The sequence below is a fragment of the Tasmannia lanceolata genome, unplaced genomic scaffold (assembly GCF_043159265.1).
Source record: "Tasmannia lanceolata isolate RefF3 unplaced genomic scaffold, GAP_Taslan_0.1 ptg000019l, whole genome shotgun sequence".
NCBI lineage: Eukaryota > Viridiplantae > Streptophyta > Magnoliopsida > Canellales > Winteraceae > Tasmannia > Tasmannia lanceolata.
Genome location: NW_027518696.1, coordinates 2,642,344 through 2,660,928, shown reverse-complemented (window position 1 = coordinate 2,660,928; position 18,585 = coordinate 2,642,344). Strand labels below are relative to the sequence as shown.

Here is an 18,585-nt window from a genome sequence, read left to right as displayed (position 1 = left end):
CTTTATATAAGCACATGTTATGTTAATGAAATGAATGAAGAAAGTATTCTGGAAATTGTGTCTTTTTGCATAAGGAGGACCGATCCTTTCCTCGAAATGGATCAAGTGGCTGATCTTCCTTCTTAGAAGATAAAATCCGTTACGAATCGATTCGGGTTCGTAACATCGAGAAGTCTTGCACGATGAAAAAGAAACGGCGAAACTAAAAAAAATGAGAAATGAAGAAGGGAGAAAGAAATCAAATAGAAGAAATGAAAAATACAAAAAAGAAAGGCATCAATGATTTTCAGTATTGTCGAGTTTGACCATCGTTCATCTCAAACTCTCCAACGCCATTAGAAAGATTCTCATCCACGACCGTCCATGCATCCAAATCTCAATCATTTTAAAAAATCACTGCAACGGAGCTTTGATGATCAAAACGGTCATATTAGTTTGAAAATGGAGCTACCTCAACCATTGATGACGACATACAAATTGTTGATTAATCACAAGACGAAGAGAAGAAAGAAAGGAGGGGGAATGATAAGAACTTTTAGAAGGTGCACAAGATTTGATTTTTCACCAATTGGCCAACGCTTCATCTCCAGCCTTGAGGACAAGGTTGATTTCAAGAGGGGTGGAATGTTATGTGCCTAATTAATGGGTCCCACGTAGGTAGAACAAATCAATTTGGTATTTTAGATAATAAGATCAAATCTTACTTGATATGCTATTATTAGTAGATAGGATAGATTAGAATACTAATTTAGATTAGGATAATCTTAATTTAGCAATTTCTATCATTATCTCCATCTATTTCTATGTTTATCTTTAAGTGCTTTATAAAAGTGTTAGTGTACGTGCACCTTCGTTAGTTCCTCGAGACTTTGGGTCCTGAGTACATGCACCTTCGTCAATAGATATTTGGGTCTGGCACGATGTCCTCTCTTCAGGAGGTTTACTTACGTGCCCAGTGGTGTGCTCTTAGTGACTCTGTGTCGGTTCCTTCGGTTGATATTACTACCACTGCTGCTTATGGCGTAGGTGATCGTGCTCCACGTGGTGGGGGCACTTTTGGCCGTGGCCGTGACTCCGGTCGTGGTGGTCGTGGCGGCGGACGTGATCTTCCTGCAGGGCGTGGTGGCCGACTATGTCCCTATTGCTTGCACCGTCGTCGTGAGGGACACTATATGGAGACTTGTTATGTATTGCACCCTGAGCTTCGTCCTTCCTCTGAGGCTCGTTTTGGCTGCTCTGCACATATTGCAGCACCAGATTCTTCCGAGCCCTCCTCTACTTCAGTTCCACCCAGCACTGGCCCTCAGGCTGATGGGGTCCTTATGTCTCGTGCCGACTATGATGAGTTACAACGTCTCAGGTCTACCAACCATCCCCTAACTGCGACTTTTGCTCAGCCAGGTAGCTCCCTTGCAACACTTCTTACTAGCTCCAGCTCCTGGATCATTGATTCTGGAGCCTCCAATCACATGACAGGTACTTCTTCCTCACTTAGTTCATTTCGTCCCCTGTTTGATCAGTCCATCACACTTGCTGATGGGAGTTCAACTCCTATCTCTGGTGTTGGTGATATTTCTCCTCGTATTGGTCTAACATTGTCCTCAGCTCTCTGTGTGCCAAAGTCACCTTTTAGTTTACTCTCAGTCAGTCAGATTACTAAAACTCTCAACTGTTCTGTCTCATTTTATCCTTCTTATTGCTTGTTTCAGGATCTCTTGACTGGGAGGACGATTGGCTCGGGCCATGAGATTGATGGGCTGTATCGTCTGGACTATAGCCCTCCTCGTATCATTTTACATAGTTCCAGCGATGCATATCAGTGGCACTGTCGTCTTGGACATCCCAGCCTTGATTGTTATTTCGTGCGAGACCTGTGAACTTGGGAAACACCATAGGGTGTCCTTCCCGTCTAGGCCTGAATATCAGGCCTCACACCCTTTTGATTTAGTGCATTCCGATGTGTGGGGTCCCTCGCGGACTACTGTTTTTTGACACCGTTATTTTGTCATTTTTATTGATGATTATTCACGTGTGTGTTGGCTTTATTTATTGAAAGATCGCTCATAAGTGTTCTTTGTTTTTCATACTTTTCATTCAGAAGTTACTAACTAATTTAATTGCACTCTTAAATGCCTTCGCACTGATAATGCCAGGGAATACTTCTCAAAATCCAATGGTTTTGAGGAATTTCTTTCCACTCGTGGTATCCTTCATCAATCTTCCTGTGCTCACACCTCTCAACAGAATAGTGTTGTCGAAAGGAAAATACAATCCTTATTGGATGGAGCTCGCACTCTTCTCTTCCAGATGCGAGTTCTCAAGTCTTATTGGGGTGATGCAGTTATGACTTCTGACTGCTAACTATTTGGCCAATAGACTTCCTTCTTCGGTTCTAGGCGGCTCTTCCCCTTTCTCCATTTTACGTCCTCATCATGAGCTATTTCCTCATACTCCTCGGATATTCGGGTGTGTTTGCTTTGTCCACAACCTTGGGCCTGGATTAGATAAATTAGATCCTAAATCTTAACGATGCCTTTTTCTGGGTTACTCATGGACCCAGAAAGGTTATCCCTGTTATAGCCCTTGGTAACGTTGATCTTATGTCTCGGCAGATGTTACCTTCTTTGAGACTGGGCCCTTCTTTCTGAGCTCTCCGGATACGACCCCTCTCTCTCATTCTTCAGATCTTCCTCTACCGATTCTTGTTCTTCCTGACCCGGTAGACCGTCCATCTCCATCGTCTCTCTTACTTTCTAGAGATCTCTCTTTCCTTACAGGTACCTGCTCGGCCTCCAGCTCCAGTCATTAAGAAGACCTATTAGCTCTGCCATACCTCTGTAGCTCATCCATCTCCGGCAGCGCTATCGCTAGCCCATCAGGAGCTCCTTCCTTCCACATCCGAGGTATCTATCGACTCTCCTATTGCCTCCCGCACTCGTTCTCATAGTACTGCTCATCCTTGTTGTCTATTCTTTCATATGATGCTCTCACGCCTCCTTTCCGCAGTTTTGTGTCCTCTCTATCTTCTGTTTCTTTGCCAGAGTCCTTGGCTGCAACACTTGATCACCCGGGATGGCGCGCTGCTATGGACCTTGAGATGGATGCCCTTCAGGACAATCAGACTTGGGATTTAGTTCCTCTGCCTCCTGGTGCACGCCCTGTTGGGTGTCGTTGGTTCTATATGGTCAAATATTGATGGATTTGTAGAGCACCTTAAGGTGTGCTTGGCTGCCAAAGGGTACACTTAGACGTTTGGGGTGGACTATGGTGAGACCTTTTCTCCTGTGACGAAGATTCCACCAGTGCATGTTCTACTTTCTCTTGCTGTCAATCAGGGCTGGCCTCTACATCAATTGGATGTCAAAAATGCATTTCTACATTGTGAGCTCACAGAGGAAGTTTACATGGAGCAACCTCCTGGGTATGTTGCTTAGGGGGAGACGTCATCCTCTGTGTGTCGATTGAAGAAATCCATTTACGGTCTCAAGCAGTCTCCTAGAGCATGGTTTGGAAGGTTCAGTGATGCTATTATGCGTTTTGGTATGAAGCGGTGTGCAGCTGATCATTCTGTTTTCGGCTGTCAGTCTACAGTTGGGTGTGTACTCTTGATAGTCTATATCGATGACATCATCATCACTGGCAGTGATACATTGTAAAATGAGTTTACTACCAGAGATTTGGGTCGTCTTAGATACTTCTTGGGTATTGAAGTTTGCATATTCGACAAAGGGGATTTCTCTTTCACAGAGGAAATACGTCTTAGACTTACTTGAGAAGACAGGTTATCTTGGAGTGAAATCTGCCTCAGTTCCCATTGACTCAAATGTGAAGTTACTACCTGAAGAGGGAGACTTGTTAGATGACCCAGGCAGATACAAGAGGCTGGTTGGTAAACTTATCTACCTTACAGTTACACGCCCGGATATCTCCTTTGTTGTTGGTGCTGTCAGCCAACATATGAGTTCACCTCGTACTTCACACTGGGCAGCAGTTCTTCAGATTCTTCGATATTATTTTTTTTATATTCTTCGGTATTTGAAAAGTGCTCCAGGTAGAGGGTTGTTATTCAAGAAACATGGACATCAGAAGATTGAAGGGTACACAGATGCAGATTGGGCCGGATCTCCAACTAGTAGGAGATCTACTACAGGATACAACACATTTATGGGAGGTAACCTTGTGTCATGGCGGAGTAAGAAACAAGATGTTATCTCCAAATCTAGTGCAGAGGTGAAATATAGAGCTATGGCACACACAAGTGGAGAGCTCATTTGGTTATGCTCTCTCTTGTTAGAGATCGGTTTTCTCCTTCATCTCCTTCTCAGTTATATTGTGACAACAAGGCATCGATTCATATTGCCACAAATCCAGTCTTTCATGAGAGAACTAAACATATCGAGGTTGATTGCCACTTCATCCGGCATCGAATTCAAAAAGGAGAAATATGCACGGTGTTCACTAGATTGGTGGACCAATTAGCGGATATGTTTACCAAGCCGTTGAACAAAGCCAAATTAAGTGATAATTGTAGCAAGCTAGGAATGTTTGACATATACATTTCAGCTTGAGGGGGAGTGTTAGTGTATGTATATGCCTATGAGCATATTCGTCTTTTGTATATCTCTCTTTACATATAAATACATAAGTGAGGGGGAGACTCTCTAACTCACACAATTCCTTTCTCTCATTCTCTTCCTCAACAATAAGCACATGTTATGTTAATGAAATGAATGAAGAAAGTATTATGGAAATTGTGTCTTTTTGCATAAAGGAGGACCGATCCTTCCCTCGAAGTGGATCTCAAGAGGCTGATCTTCCTTCTAAGAAAATCAAATCCGTTACGAACCGATTCGGGTTCGTAACACAATACTAATGTGGAAAGTGTGTAAAAGGAAATTAGGTCGTAGTACAAGTCAAATCCTTTTGGTTTGCATTTACGATTTGGAAAATTTTATTGTGCATTGCAGCTGATTTGGTGATTTATGATGTGGATAGTGTCATTCTACAAGTAAAATGGTGTGCATATGCTTACCTAATTATCAACAATTCATCATATAATCTGTGTTTGGAACATTTTTGTTGGAAACTTCCTAGTTTGATGGGATGCTAGCTTCCCTAGAAGCTCGCTTCGAAAGCTACATTCTTCTGGCTTCCCAAATTTAGGGGAAGCGCACTTTCCACATGCTTCCCAGTTCTCACACGCTTTCTATGCGTGTCATCTTAATTAAGTGTGCACTTCCTATTTCGATGATTATTTTTTTCCAAATAGAGTGTTTTCTCCTTTTGATATTGTTGAAGGAGTGTATTTTAAAAAAAGAGTGTTTAAAACTTTAAACCCACGTTAAAGTTTCATATGAAACTTATGTGGATCTTTTTCCAAAAACTTCACATTAAATCTACATATTGCTTCAATTTAAGCTTCCCACATGCTCCTGATGTGAATACAGATCAATAATGCTTTTGGTCCGTATACAGACCGTTAGTTCTATCATGTGAAAGATGAACATGCCATAATAGTGCTTTTGCTTAGTATGTGATAAGGTCTTAAATATTCTTATGCTCCTGATATGAATATGGACCAATATATCCTTAGTGGTTAATAAATATATAAATGGAAAGAATGTAATATTACCCTTAAAGTTAAGAACTTAATCAACAATATTACATTTTCTCTTGACATGTATGCTGGGTTTGGTCATGTTCCTTACTAGTTCTAATTGTAGTGTCAATAATGAACAATACTTCCAAGCATAGTTGTCAAACTCTAACGAGTTGCACGAGTCAACTCTCGAGTCGAGTTGAGTCGCATGGGTGACTTGCCTTTGTTGAAGACTTACGAGTCGTCTGGTGACTCTTACGAGTCGCTGCGAGTCGAGTTGAAAAACTAAGACTCTTACGAGTCAAGTCGAATCGTTGGGCCTAGGCTTTCTTGTTTTGATGGTTGAAAACTTGGAAGTTGGAACTTAGAACTTCAACTCAACTCAACTCAACTAAGCCTTTGTCCCAAACTAGTTGGGGTCGGCTAATTAATCCTTCAGAAAATTTTCATGAAGAAGGTTAAAGGATCTACTCGGCTCAAATTGACTAAGTCTAATCCTGATCCTAGTTGGGTTCGTTTGCATGGATCATTTTCTTCCATTCTATCCTACCAAAGTCATGTTCTCTGTTATGTTCCTAGCCCTCAAGTCTTCCCTTACTGTTTCTATCCAAGTTGTTTTCAGTCTGTCCCTACCCCTACCTCTTCAGGCGAGTTACTTCTCACTGGAACTTAGAACTTAATTATTTTTATTTTTGATTGGTTTTTTTTTAATGGAGGCAAGTGCATTAAATGTGAAAAAAAACCGACGTGGTCTATACAAATAATGAGACGGAAAAAGAAAAAGAAAGACAAGAACAGGTCCCACTGCAAGGGTCATGGAGGAACGGAGTCAAATAGCTCCTAAACTCTCTCCCTAGAGACACCATTTCTAGCTACATTGTCCGTCACCCCATTAGCTGGCCGCCTAACATGATGGAAAGAAATCGATGCATCCCACACCCTATCTTGGATCTCATCGAAGATAGAGGCAAATCTCCAAGGGAAGGAATAAGAGCCACTAAGCCGCCTTATCACATTGAGCGAGTCTGCTACCACTGCCTCAAGATATCTTATTCCTTGGTAGATAGCGCGCACTTCAGCTTCATTAGTGTCTGCAACTCTAATGGGCTCGGCAAAAGCCCATTTCATAGCTCCAAACTCATCCCTCAAGATTCCCCCGATTCCAGCAGGACTAGGGTTCCCAATGCTAGACCCGTCAAATTTTAGCTTAAAAAAAAAAACATGTACGGGAGGCTCCCAATCATGGACAATCTTGGGTTTTTGGCCTGAACCAACACAAATCTCCTTCTAACCATATCATAAATCATGGGCGGATGCAAATCTAAAACACAGAAAGGTTTTCACCCATGATTAAGATCCAACTAGAACTTAATTATTTTTGTGCATGCAAGTTACAAGCATATAGTTATTTATATTTTTTGCTTAGTGCTTTATCTATGTGCTATTCGGTTATATTTTTTTTACATGCCTCATCGTTTGGTATATAATTGTATTTTTTTCAACTAAATTTCTGTTCTTGTCAAAAACTCTTACGAGTCACGAGTCATAAAATTAAGAAATCGAGCCACGAGTTGAATCACGAGTTGACAACTATGTTCCAACTGTGACCATAAAACATCTTATGAAGTTCTCTGAATAATCCATTCTTTGCTTCCATTTAAGAAAGTAACCTACACTGGGCTGGTGGAGTAGCATTTTTGGTCATGGTAAATTTGGTGTTCATCCTTGCATGCATTGGAGGTTTTCTCTTGTTTGTGAAGAGGCTAAAAGAATAATACGTGAATAGGAATATAGCAAAGGACAATAAGCAATTGCGTGAGCTGTTCCCTGTGAATTGGTCAAGTCTTGTTTGAGTAGGTTCAGTTTTACTCAAGTTAGACTGTAAGACATGCCTCTGCATTAGTGTTTCTTGCGCATATTTCTGATGCAATGCATAGTCTCTAGAAATTAGGTATCTTATGCAAAGTGTACATGGAAAAGGCTTACAATCATGTGTGTAGAGTTATTTTCTATGATTAGTGTGTGACTCCCCCACTTAGAGGTATTTTAGTCATTTCAGTTCTTTTTATGATATAAGTGTTAGGGTTTGGATACAGCATCCCTAATTTTCATGTTTCTAAAGCTTGTACTCCTCTCTTCTTTCTCTTAATTGTGTGATAAGTACGGGATCGAGTGGGGTGAGTTGTCTCATAGGGCCCTTAATTGTGGGCGGGTGGGTTTTTTTTCTTGGCCGTGGGGGTAGGAGGGGGGGTATGTCGTTGTGGTAAGCATGTTGATTGTGTTTGCTTAGAGTCAAATTAGGAGTCACAGTTAGGTTTAGAGTGGGTGAGATGTGAAGATCATGGTTTTAAATTTCGATTTCGGTCGGCATGGAAACAGAAACAGTTAGGTTTCAGTGGAAATCTTGTAAAATCATGGAAACGTATGGAAACATATGCAAATGATGAAATTTTAAGATGAAACTTTAGGAAATGCTAGAATAAGGACAAATACGTACTTAGAAACTATCACATATGCAAGAAAGCCATCCATAATGGCTTAATCACATCGGACACCTAGTGACATGTCTGGAACAATAAAGTCAATAATGAAGTACAATGTAATGAAGTATAAGAAAGTACAATGACTACCATTAAAAAAAAGTACAATGACTAGTCTCCCTTGCAAGGACACAACTCTAAGTCAATACCACATAGAGTTATGAGGTATTATTGGTTCCATGCCGATTTGACATCCCATGCATAAGATATGGTTACTTTGTTGTGCAATTCAATGATGTTGCCTACCAAATATCATTTTCTACATTAATGAAACAAAACGAAATGTAAATAATAACATCCTTTTGTCGTTCCAACCATTTCAGTCGAATTCTGAGAATTTGAACGAAAATAATGACGGGGAAGGAATTCATCGAGTTTTCGTTTCGGTCGGGATGGAAACGGAAACATTTCAGTCATTTCGGAGAATTTTGGGGGAAATTTAAAAGCATGGTGAAAATAAGATTTTAGGGAGCATCAATGATTTCATGTCTTCCTCATTTCATGCTCACTCAAGCTTTAGTTAGCCCTAGGGAGATGATAATTGGTAAGCTTAGCACTTGTGAATGACTTGAGAGGATTTTAGGATTGCATCAATGTGTATGCCTAGAGTTAAATTAGAGTCAGAGTTAGGTTTAGAGTGGGTGAGAGGTGAGAGCTATGATTTCATAGGTCGTCTTCATTCCATGCTCACTTGAGCTTAGTTAGCACTAGGGAGATGATAATTGGAGATTGTGATTCAAGACTCAGAGGGAACGTGTTTTGGGGGGGAGTGTTCAAGAGAAATATAAAAAATGAAGCTTTTTTTTTTTTTTTTGAATGATGATAAAAAATGAAGCGTTTGTGTCTCCTCTTGCTCCTTTTATCTAGTGAGTGTCCATATGTCTCCATTTTAGTGTGGTAAGAGGATTTAAATACTGGGCCCATATGGCTGCTTTCTCGTTCAACCCATGTTTTTTTCTTTGGTTTTAGTGCTTTCTGGCACTCCCTCTTCAATTGCTTGTGTGTGGGTTGCACAAGTCCCACTTGGAATCGAATCATTTTGTTGGATGGTATTGATAGGTAAGTTTAGCACTTTTGAATGACTTAAGAGTTTAGGATTGCATCAATGTGTTTGCCTTGAGTCAAATGAGAGTCAGAGTTAGGTTTAGAGTGGGTGATAGGTGAAGATGATAAGATTTTAGGAAGGAGCTGTGATTTCATAGGTCTCCTCCTACATTCCATGTTCACCTGACCTTAGTTAAGCCCATGGAGATGATAATTGGAGATTGTTATTCAACACTCGGAGGGAACGTGTATTAGAGGGAAGTGTTTATGAGCAATGTAAAAAATGAAGTGTTTGTGTCTCCTCCTGCTCCTCTTGTCTTTAGTAGTTGTGAACGACTTAAAAAGGAGTTTAGGATTGCATCAATGTGTTTGCTTAGAGTCAAGTTAGAGTCAGAGTTAGGTTCAAAGTGGGTGGGAGGTGAAGATAATAAGAATTTTAGGGAGGATCTATGATTTCATAAGTCATTCATGCTCAATCGAGCTTAGGTACACCCAGGGATATGATAATTGGAGATTGTTATTCAACACTCAGAAGGAACGTGTATAGGGGGGAAGTGTTTAGGAGAATTATAAAAAAAATGAAGCGTTTGTGTCTCCTCTTGCTCCTTTTATCTTTAGTGAGTGTCCATATGTCTCCATTGTATCGTGTTAAGAGGATTTAAATAGTGGGCCCATATGGTTGCCTTTTCAGTCAAGTCATTTTTTTCTTCTTTGGTTGTAGTGCTTGCTGGCACTCCCTCTCCAATTGCTTGTGTGTGGGCTGCGCAAGTCTCACTTGGAATCAAATCATTTTGTTGGTTGGTACTGGGAAGTAAACTTAGCACTTGTGATCTACTTAAAAAGGAGTTTAGGATTGCTAGTATGCGTGCTCTATACATTTGAGGAAGAATTCGCTGACCATATCTTCATCCCATTTTAGGCATTAACTTTGTTTGGCTATACTCAAATTCTTCAGTATCCACCATTTTAGGCATTAACTTTTTTTGAAATGGTGGATCTTTTCGTTGTCGGGTCATCTAAAGTCTCTTTTGGTGATTAAGGAAAAAAATTACTATGGGGAGTAACTTGCTACACAGTTATTTGGCATTTTCCATGAAAGAAACATGACGTTTGGTGTATAAGCTAATTTGAAGCTTATTTTGGAGACTAAACTTGAGTTCATTAGATGGTTACTCATGAAGAAAACGTTGACGCACATTGCTGGGTGAGCTACTTCAGAAATAGAAATGCTTTCCTTAGAGTGTTGTGTGGGTTGGTTAAGTGGTGACACGGTGGACAGCACATCCATTACGATCGTACTAAACTTCTAACTCTCTTTGAAATCCCAGGCCTTCAGATTGAGGGAGTTTCTTACGGATGATCGGTGAAAGATTCTCTCAAGTCTTCATCAGACCTATTGGTATAATATCTAACAAGGCAGAAGTGAAGTCCTGGTTCCCTTTGGGTTGAGGGAGTTTTGACAAAGGTCATTGCATGGGTTAGAAGATCCATCACTAGACCATGGAGATTAGAAAACTTTGTCGTTGTAGCTCTTGACCATATTCAAGCCCTAATAACATATGCACATTCCAAGATATGTATATTCTTATTGGTTCACTATGGTTCTGTTTCTTTCGACGTAAAAATGGACGTAAAATTTGTTTTATGTTGTAAAAATGAACATAAAACAAATTTTACGTCCAATTTTACGTCTAAAGAAACAGAGCCGGTATGTTTTTGCTAAGAACTTCAAACCTTAGAATATTTTAAATGAGCATGGTCTGTTAACTGTATTACGTGCGATTTATGGACCTGACTAACATATGTGCTCATCATATTGGTGCAGGAAGATGGTATTCATTTGTTGACTGTTATTAAAGGTGTAAGTATGTACCGCCGATCAAGGCGGCATGACTTTATCTTGGATTATCTTCCACCCTCTATTACAGAATACACTGAAGTTTATAGGTTTGAGAATGGGTAATTATTCCAGTTCAGCAGTTTTGCTATTAATATTTCATTGAGGTGAACAAATTATAACTTTTTTTTGTTGAGAGATGGGCAATAAAATTCATTTACTGCAGATTTATTCGCCAAGGTACTAGTCCTGTGATCCTTTCAACTTTGACTGATGGAAAGATAGTGAGGGGTCTTGCTGGGGTACCTAATGAAGGTCCTATTTTACTGGTTGGTTATCATATGTTGATGGGTTTTGAACTGCCTCAACTTGTTGATGCATTCTTGAGGGAGAAAAATGTCCTTGTTCGTGGTGTTTCACATCCAATACTTTTTACTGATAAGTTTGAAACATCATTGGAAGAGTCCTCCCGATTTGATCAAATAAGAGTATTTGGTGCAGTTCCTGTCACAGGAAGCAACCTTTTTAGGCTGTTATCATCAAAATCTTTTGCTCTTCTTTATCCTGGGGGTGCACGTGAGGCGCTTCATCGTAAGGTGTGTTAATTCTTTCATTTTTTCTCGTAACATTTTTGGCATTTCATGTTGAAGAATGACTTTTACCCATAGTAGCCAGAAACTTCTTGGGCGGGTGAGAAGCTCATTTCTCCTAAAACGCGTTTCGGAAACGTTTCCGAAAAATGATAGAAAAATTGGGGAACCGTTTCCGAAATGCATGGGAAACACATAGGAAACATATGAGAAATTTATGTGAAAAATGTCTGAAACCTTGAGAAATGTATGGAAAATTCATAGAAAAACATATGTGAAACGTGTGGGAAACATTTGTGAAACTTACGAAAATTGTTTTGGAAAAAACAAACCAAAAAATTGTGGAATATTAAAAAGGAAAACAACAGCATATATTGTAATAAAAAAATAAAAAAAAGAAATATTCAAATAATGGACGTGGTTGAGTGTTCCACTTTAGTGATTTTTGACAACTTCCTTTCCTAAGAAGGATGGACAGCATCTCGAGTGTATCAGATTCTCAAGTTTTATCATCTGATTGTACCATCTTCTTGACAAAGATCTAGAAGTTGGTGAAAATCCATTGTTTGCGTAACAAGTTTATTGCCCGCCTTCCGTTCTATATAATTCGGTGCATTAGATGGAAGGCTTGGTAATGATCTGTTGATAAAGGAGAACTTCTATTTCCCACCTAGAAACAACTGAACGGATTGGACTCATTGGAGTATGTTTGATTATTCCAAGTTAATCACCAACATCTTCGATCATCAACAACCATATGACATTGAGTATGAGATGAAAGAAACTAGAAAATTTTGAATGTAGTTTGACAGCTAGAATCCAGTGCTAGAAAGATGTATTAGACTTAAAAAGGTAGAAAATATGAGACAATTTTTTAATCCATCAAAATTGAGGATAAACGGCCACAATTGTTCCGAAATAGCTCCTTTTTAACCCCTGATCTGTAAATACTCAAAATAGGAATAAACGTTCTATCTTAGAAGCAGATTTGTTAAACTAAAAAGCTTGATGTTTGAGCCCATATATCATTTGGAAAATCCAAGTATGACAACCATGAGGTTTTGGGTTCAAGCCAGCTTACCTATATAAGAAAATAGATAATAAAATCTTGCATCAAAAGGCTCTAGAAATTTTATAATAATCACCGTAGATTTTACAAAATCCAAATCAATTGGAGCAAGGTTATATCTATGAAGTTTATTCATCATGGATCGGGCTGAGATAATGTTGGCAGAATTGTTTTGCCAATAATGAGAAAAAAAGAAGGAAAAAAGCTGCCCCAAATGGCTCTGATACAATATAAAATATTGAGAAAAATGAAAATAGATGGAGGGAAGATTTCCTGTTTCTTTGGTTACTGTTCAAGTTATGGTGGTCCTAATATCAGTCTTTTATAAGAAGGAAAAACGGGAAAAAGGAAAAAAAAGAAAGACTAAATGACCTTTACGTTCTAATCATTACCTTAATTGTTTTCTTTTCTTGACTTTCTCAAGTCATGCCAGTGGCTTGCTAGTGCAGATCTCAATTTCTATTATAATTTTATATGTTTTTAATTGACTGCTTATTACACAAACTGTTAGTTCATTTTGTGTTTCGTTTTTTTTTTTCGAAAAATACAGATACACCCCCTCAACTATGGCCAAATTCCACTTCTAACCCTATGGTATCGAAGGTACCAAAGACACCCCCTCTAACTTTCTGACATTTTTAAGTAAATCCCCCCTGACTTTTCAACCTATAGTTCAAAATTCATCAAAGACACCCCCTAACAATTTCTTCGTTCCCGTCCACCCCGTCACGGAACAAGCATTATCTAAAGATGAGGGGGTGTCTTTGGTGAAGTCGATATCACGGGGTCAGAAGTGGAATTTGGCCATAGTTGAGGGGGTGTAAATGTAATTATCCCTTCTTTTTCTTTGCTTCTCGACTCCCTTAAATGCATAACCAGATTTTGTTCACTGAAAATTTTAATATATGTAATGGACTGAAACATTTGATTCCCTAATCATGGTTCATTAATGGTTGACAGGGCGAAGAGTACAAGTTGTTTTGGCCAGATCAGCCTGAATTCGTAAGAATGGCAGCACGATTTGGGGCGACAATTGTACCGTTCGGAGTTGTTGGTGAAGATGATGTAGCAGAGGTAAGCTTGTGATTTTGTGGGTTTTGATCATTTTTTACTTGTACCAAAACTTTTCTGATAATGGAAATTGTTGCTCAATAATGCCCCTTCTATCTATCTCAACCTTCTACTATCCCTTATTTATTGAATGCAAGACTTGTTATTTTCGCGACCTTGTGACCAGGCAATTCTTGCTGTTGTAAATCACCAATTTTCATTACAATACTGTGTCCCAACTGATATTTCCTGCATTCTGTCATTCTATAAAAAGCGTTATTTTGGATAAATTCTATTCTTTTCAATACACTGATAAGACTATAGTAGAGAGACATAAAGTACATTGAAAGGGTGGCCATTGTGGGTATTGCCTGGTGCACTAACAACAATTAAGGTAGGAAAATAACAGTCTAGACAATTTTGCAATAACGGCAACTAAGGAAGCCTCCTCTTTGGATGTGTGGAAAGGAGCTCTCCCCACTTGGCTAGCTTGTGTTTTGATAACTTTGAGAGGGCCTTCAGAGATTTTTATATTATCCACTGACCCATGTATTTGGTTGCTACATCTAGTATATTGACGTGGACCACTTTTATTTATTATTTGTTTGTATAGATCACTACGATTTTGATACGAAATATTTTTCAAAATGATACATCTTGCTCAATATGTATCATCTCCTGTCCCTGGCAATATTACAGATTTGTAATATACACTTCTTAGAGATTGTAATAGTCAGTAACTTCAGCATAAAATGTTTGCATTCTATCTTTATAAAATTTTTGAAATAAAAAAGGGAAAATCATGATGATGTTTTCTAGATGCCTCAATCCAGAAATCAAATAATGCATGCTCAATAACTGAGGTCTTATAATCCTTGATTAAGATTTAAATATAGGTTCTTTGAACTATGCATGATCGTAGTTTTGTCCTACTATGCTCGAGTGAGATTACTTGGCTATGGTTGGAACTGGCTGTTCATGTTACATAATTAAGACTGTTTTTTTTTTCAGTACTTGAGGTGCTTTGAATCGTATTGATGATTTTTATTTCATTAAACATGATTGCAGTTGGTTCTTGATTACAATGATCAAATGAGCATCCCTTGTACCAGGAATGTGATAAAGGACATAAATACAGGTATTACAAGACTGAGGTAATCTCTCTGCATTTGACCATTAGTAATTGTATCACCATTTAAAAAAAATGAAGGCTGCCTAGATCATTAGAAGTTACATTTAACACGGGAAATGTTCTAATTATAGGACTGATATGAAAGGGGAGGTTGCAAACCAAGATCTTTTCCTTCCTGGCATTTTGCCTAAGATACCTGGCCGCTTTTATTTTTTATTTGGAAAACCATATGAAACGAGGGGAATGAGGAAGAAGCTGCTGAGAGACAGAGAAAGCGCAAATGAAGCATACTTGCAGATAAAGTCGGAGGTTGAGAGGATACTCTCCTATCTGAGAAAGAAGAGAGAGGAAGATCCATACAGGGGCATCCTACAAAGGACTCTGTATCAAGCTACTTGGGGTTCAAAAAATGAAGTTCCAACCTTTGAACCATGAAATGTTAGCTTCGAAGGCTACTTCTGGGTATTTTAGGAAAGGTAATCAGGTGGCATATTATCTACAAATTTGGCCGAGGAGCATTTTCTTAGTATGGAAGGGAGAGCCTTCTTCCTAATTTGCTAGGTAGTTTCCTGGAAAGACTGCTTGGCTAATCCTGTTGTTCATGGTTGGTATCTCTAATCCCTCAGAAAATGAAAAAGAATAAAGAGAGAATGAAAAGGAAGATGTGTTGGCTCTGGCCCTGCAAATCTTTTTTATTCATACCTGTAAAATATTAGTCATTTTAATCATGAAAAGCCTACAATAGTATTATTTTAGTTATATAATTACTGGTATAGATATTCCTTGGATTGCGTGCAGTTACATGTGGATAGCAGCATTTTCAGTGGGGGCTTGGTTTTTTTTTTTTTTTTTTTTTTTTTTGAATGGTAACAATTTCATTCAATAAAGGGCCCAAGACTACAAGGTTAAAAATAAAGGAGAATTTATATGGTGGCCGACCATCAAAATTACAAGGGCAGGGTGGCAAAACCCTGCCCTTTGATTTTTGATCTGGCCAAACCACCTTTTTTAACTTCCCCCTTAGATCAAAAATCAAAGGGGCAGGGTGCCCTTGTAATTTTCACGGTCGGGCGTCATATAAAAACTCCAAATAAAGAGCAAAAAGTAAGAAAAAAAGAGGAGAGAAAAGAAACATGTATTCTGCATATTTGCACTGTGTAGCTACTCAAGCCATTGTATGTATTTGGCTACTTTAACATACGATGAGAGCCACAGGTTAATGCTTGTGTTAAGTGTTTGTTTTTTCCCCAGATATATCCTACTCTTGAGAACAATTCAAATGATGCATTGTTAACACTAAGGCCATCAGGCCATGTCTGGGCAGGATATTTTGTTCATGATAAACTAGCCTCTCAAGTGGTGAGAGAGGCGTAGGGCCGGTATAAGGAGAGATTTGAGAGGGCACGGCTGGGGGTGGGAAGTGACTAAAAATAAGGAAAAAGGCGATCAGATTTTGAGCTTTTGTTTTCTGAGTTTTCAGGCTTTTCTGCGCCTTATCTTCACTCAGTCCCTCTTGTATCTATCCCTCTCCTATTGTCCCCCCTTATTGGGTACATGGTAAAAAAAAAAAATTCATGGTAGACAAACGTGCCCTAAGGTTTCAACTTGGGTTGAGTTTTACCCCACCCAAAAATGCCCCGGGAGAAATCATGGGTCTAGAGGTGGGTGGTTTTGAGGTTGAAAAACCCACCCAATCTCAGGTCGAGTCGGGTTTAAAGGAATAAAAACCCGAAACCTAAACTGACTCTTGGTGTAATTTGAATTTCTTAATTATCTCTTGACTAATTAGATGAATTAAATTAATAAGACAAAATATATTTGTCCCCTGTTGTGTGGCTGCTCTCTCATGCAACAGCTAGCCTGCGAAATGCCTTCCGCGATGTTCCCTAGAAAATTTCATAAATCTCGGTCATTATTTTTTCATGGGAAATGATATTCCGCCCCCTCATATGTTGTGTATGTCTGGTATCCTGAAAACAAAATTTCCTTGGAAGAAAATTCAGGGAAATTTTTTCCTAGAAAGAAAAATGTTATGGCATATTTTGTTTTTTTTTTTCAAGGTTTTTTATTAAAAAAAATACTCAAAAATACCTTGAGAAATAAAATGGAAAAGATTTTTTTATTTATTCATCTTTTTATTTTTTAACAAAGAAAGAAGAATTCAGGCTATGAAGCGTGCATGAATGTTCTTATGAACAAAATCCAAATGAGAGTGTATGGGTCGAGTAACAGCTGTTATGAGCTCATAATCTAAACCTACTTCAAACAGAAAAACTGAAGGTATTAATGGAACTAAAATCTCCCAATCAAACCCATAGCCTTACACTATTTGTCTTTTCAAGCCACCTTTCCAGCCTTTCCATCCCCTTTGTTTGTTTTTTCTTGAAAGTCAAAAAAGTGAGGGGAAATACCATTTTTCTTTGGAGATTAGCCTATTATATTAGGCAGCTACATCATATTCTAGAGATAATTCAATAACCAATGTACTCTTAGGCCATGTTTGGCCACCATGAAAAAAATATTCCATGGAATATTTGTGGGGCCAGTTGTGAGAGCTCAGAGATGGGCTGGAGAGGGAGACTTGAGAGGGTGGGAAAAAAGGCAGGAAAGCAAAAAAATCAATTTAAAATAAGTATTTTGTTTTCACTATTTTATCCCATACTTCTCTGCCTTGCTAGTATAATATACCTGCAAAGTAACCTTTTCAAGTGTAAGGCTAAGCAAAAATATCAGGCTCATCTATTTATATCAAGTCTAACATGAAATTCAAATTTAAAATACAACTATCTCAATTACAGCTGCTCAAAGGAACAATACCCACCTAAGTTCAAAATCCATGTTGATGCTCAAGCACTCACTCCCTCGACATCTTTGCAAGGATCAAAATCTGAAAAATTTTAAACCACAGTTAGCCAAAGCCCAGTACATCATAACAGATCAATTCAGTGTAGGTTAGGCATGCCAAAATGAGTTCAAAGAAGGTTTACATAAACAAAATGGTGTAGCAAGTCAAAATTCTGAAGTTCTGCACATGTTCTAAATAGTCTAATAGAGGACAAAATTCAAGGAGACTTATCTTAACAGAAGGGTAGTCAAAGTGTACAAGCAGAGGTTTTCATAGGTCGATGTTAAGAAGAAAAAACATACGAAGGATATTGAAGGAACAAAGTTCTTATACAAGGGGTCAAAGGTAGAAAGTTCTTATACAGAGGGGGTCAAAGATACAAAGTTCTAATAAAAAAGGGTAAAAGGCACAAATTCTTATAGAAAGAGGTCAAAAGTGCAAAGTTCTTATACAGAGGGTTCAAAGGCAAGTTCTTATAGTACTTCTCTGGTCATTGGCTTAGTCATATAATAATCATATAATATACCGTGTTATATCGCGGTTCTAATGACACAATACTTTGCACCAACATTCTACGTTGTTGGAACTAGTTCCGGTTCTTATTCACATGTACCTCGTTGGTGGGATCTAAGTTCTTATATTCACTCTAACATATTTTGGGACCCCATTGCAGAGCTGTTCTCAGTTGATGCAGTACTCGGTTGATGCGGTCATAATTCGGGAGAGTCAAAGTAGTTTTTAATAACTCTATAGGACAAAGGGGTGGGGCCCTTACTCAAGAACTGTCACTAATTGTGTTTTGGACAGACTCTTAGGTCATGTTTGGCAACCTAGGAATTTTTAATAATTCACACCACTTGATAAATTAATATTCCATGG

General features: G+C 38.6%; 1 protein-coding gene across 3 annotated transcripts in view; it reads left to right on the top strand.

Annotated features, from left to right (window-relative positions):
• LOC143852776 (phytyl ester synthase 1, chloroplastic-like) overlaps nt 1–15,647 on the top strand; it is a 39,068-nt gene extending 23,421 nt beyond the window's left edge. Inside the window, exons 9-13 of one of the 3 annotated variants that reach the window (XM_077362374.1) lie at nt 11,009–11,130; nt 11,247–11,616; nt 13,640–13,753; nt 14,798–14,883; nt 14,993–15,647. In XM_077362374.1, the coding sequence (XP_077218489.1) occupies nt 11,009–11,130; nt 11,247–11,616; nt 13,640–13,753; nt 14,798–14,883; nt 14,993–15,296 (996 nt within the window). In that variant the 3' untranslated portion in view covers nt 15,297–15,647. Of the gene's footprint in view, nt 1–11,008; nt 11,143–11,246; nt 11,617–13,639; nt 13,754–14,797; nt 14,884–14,992 lie in introns of all 3 variants that reach the window. The other 2 variants (XM_077362373.1, XM_077362375.1) reach the window with 2 other exon arrangements.
• The last annotated feature ends 2,938 nt before the right edge of the window (nt 15,648–18,585 follow it).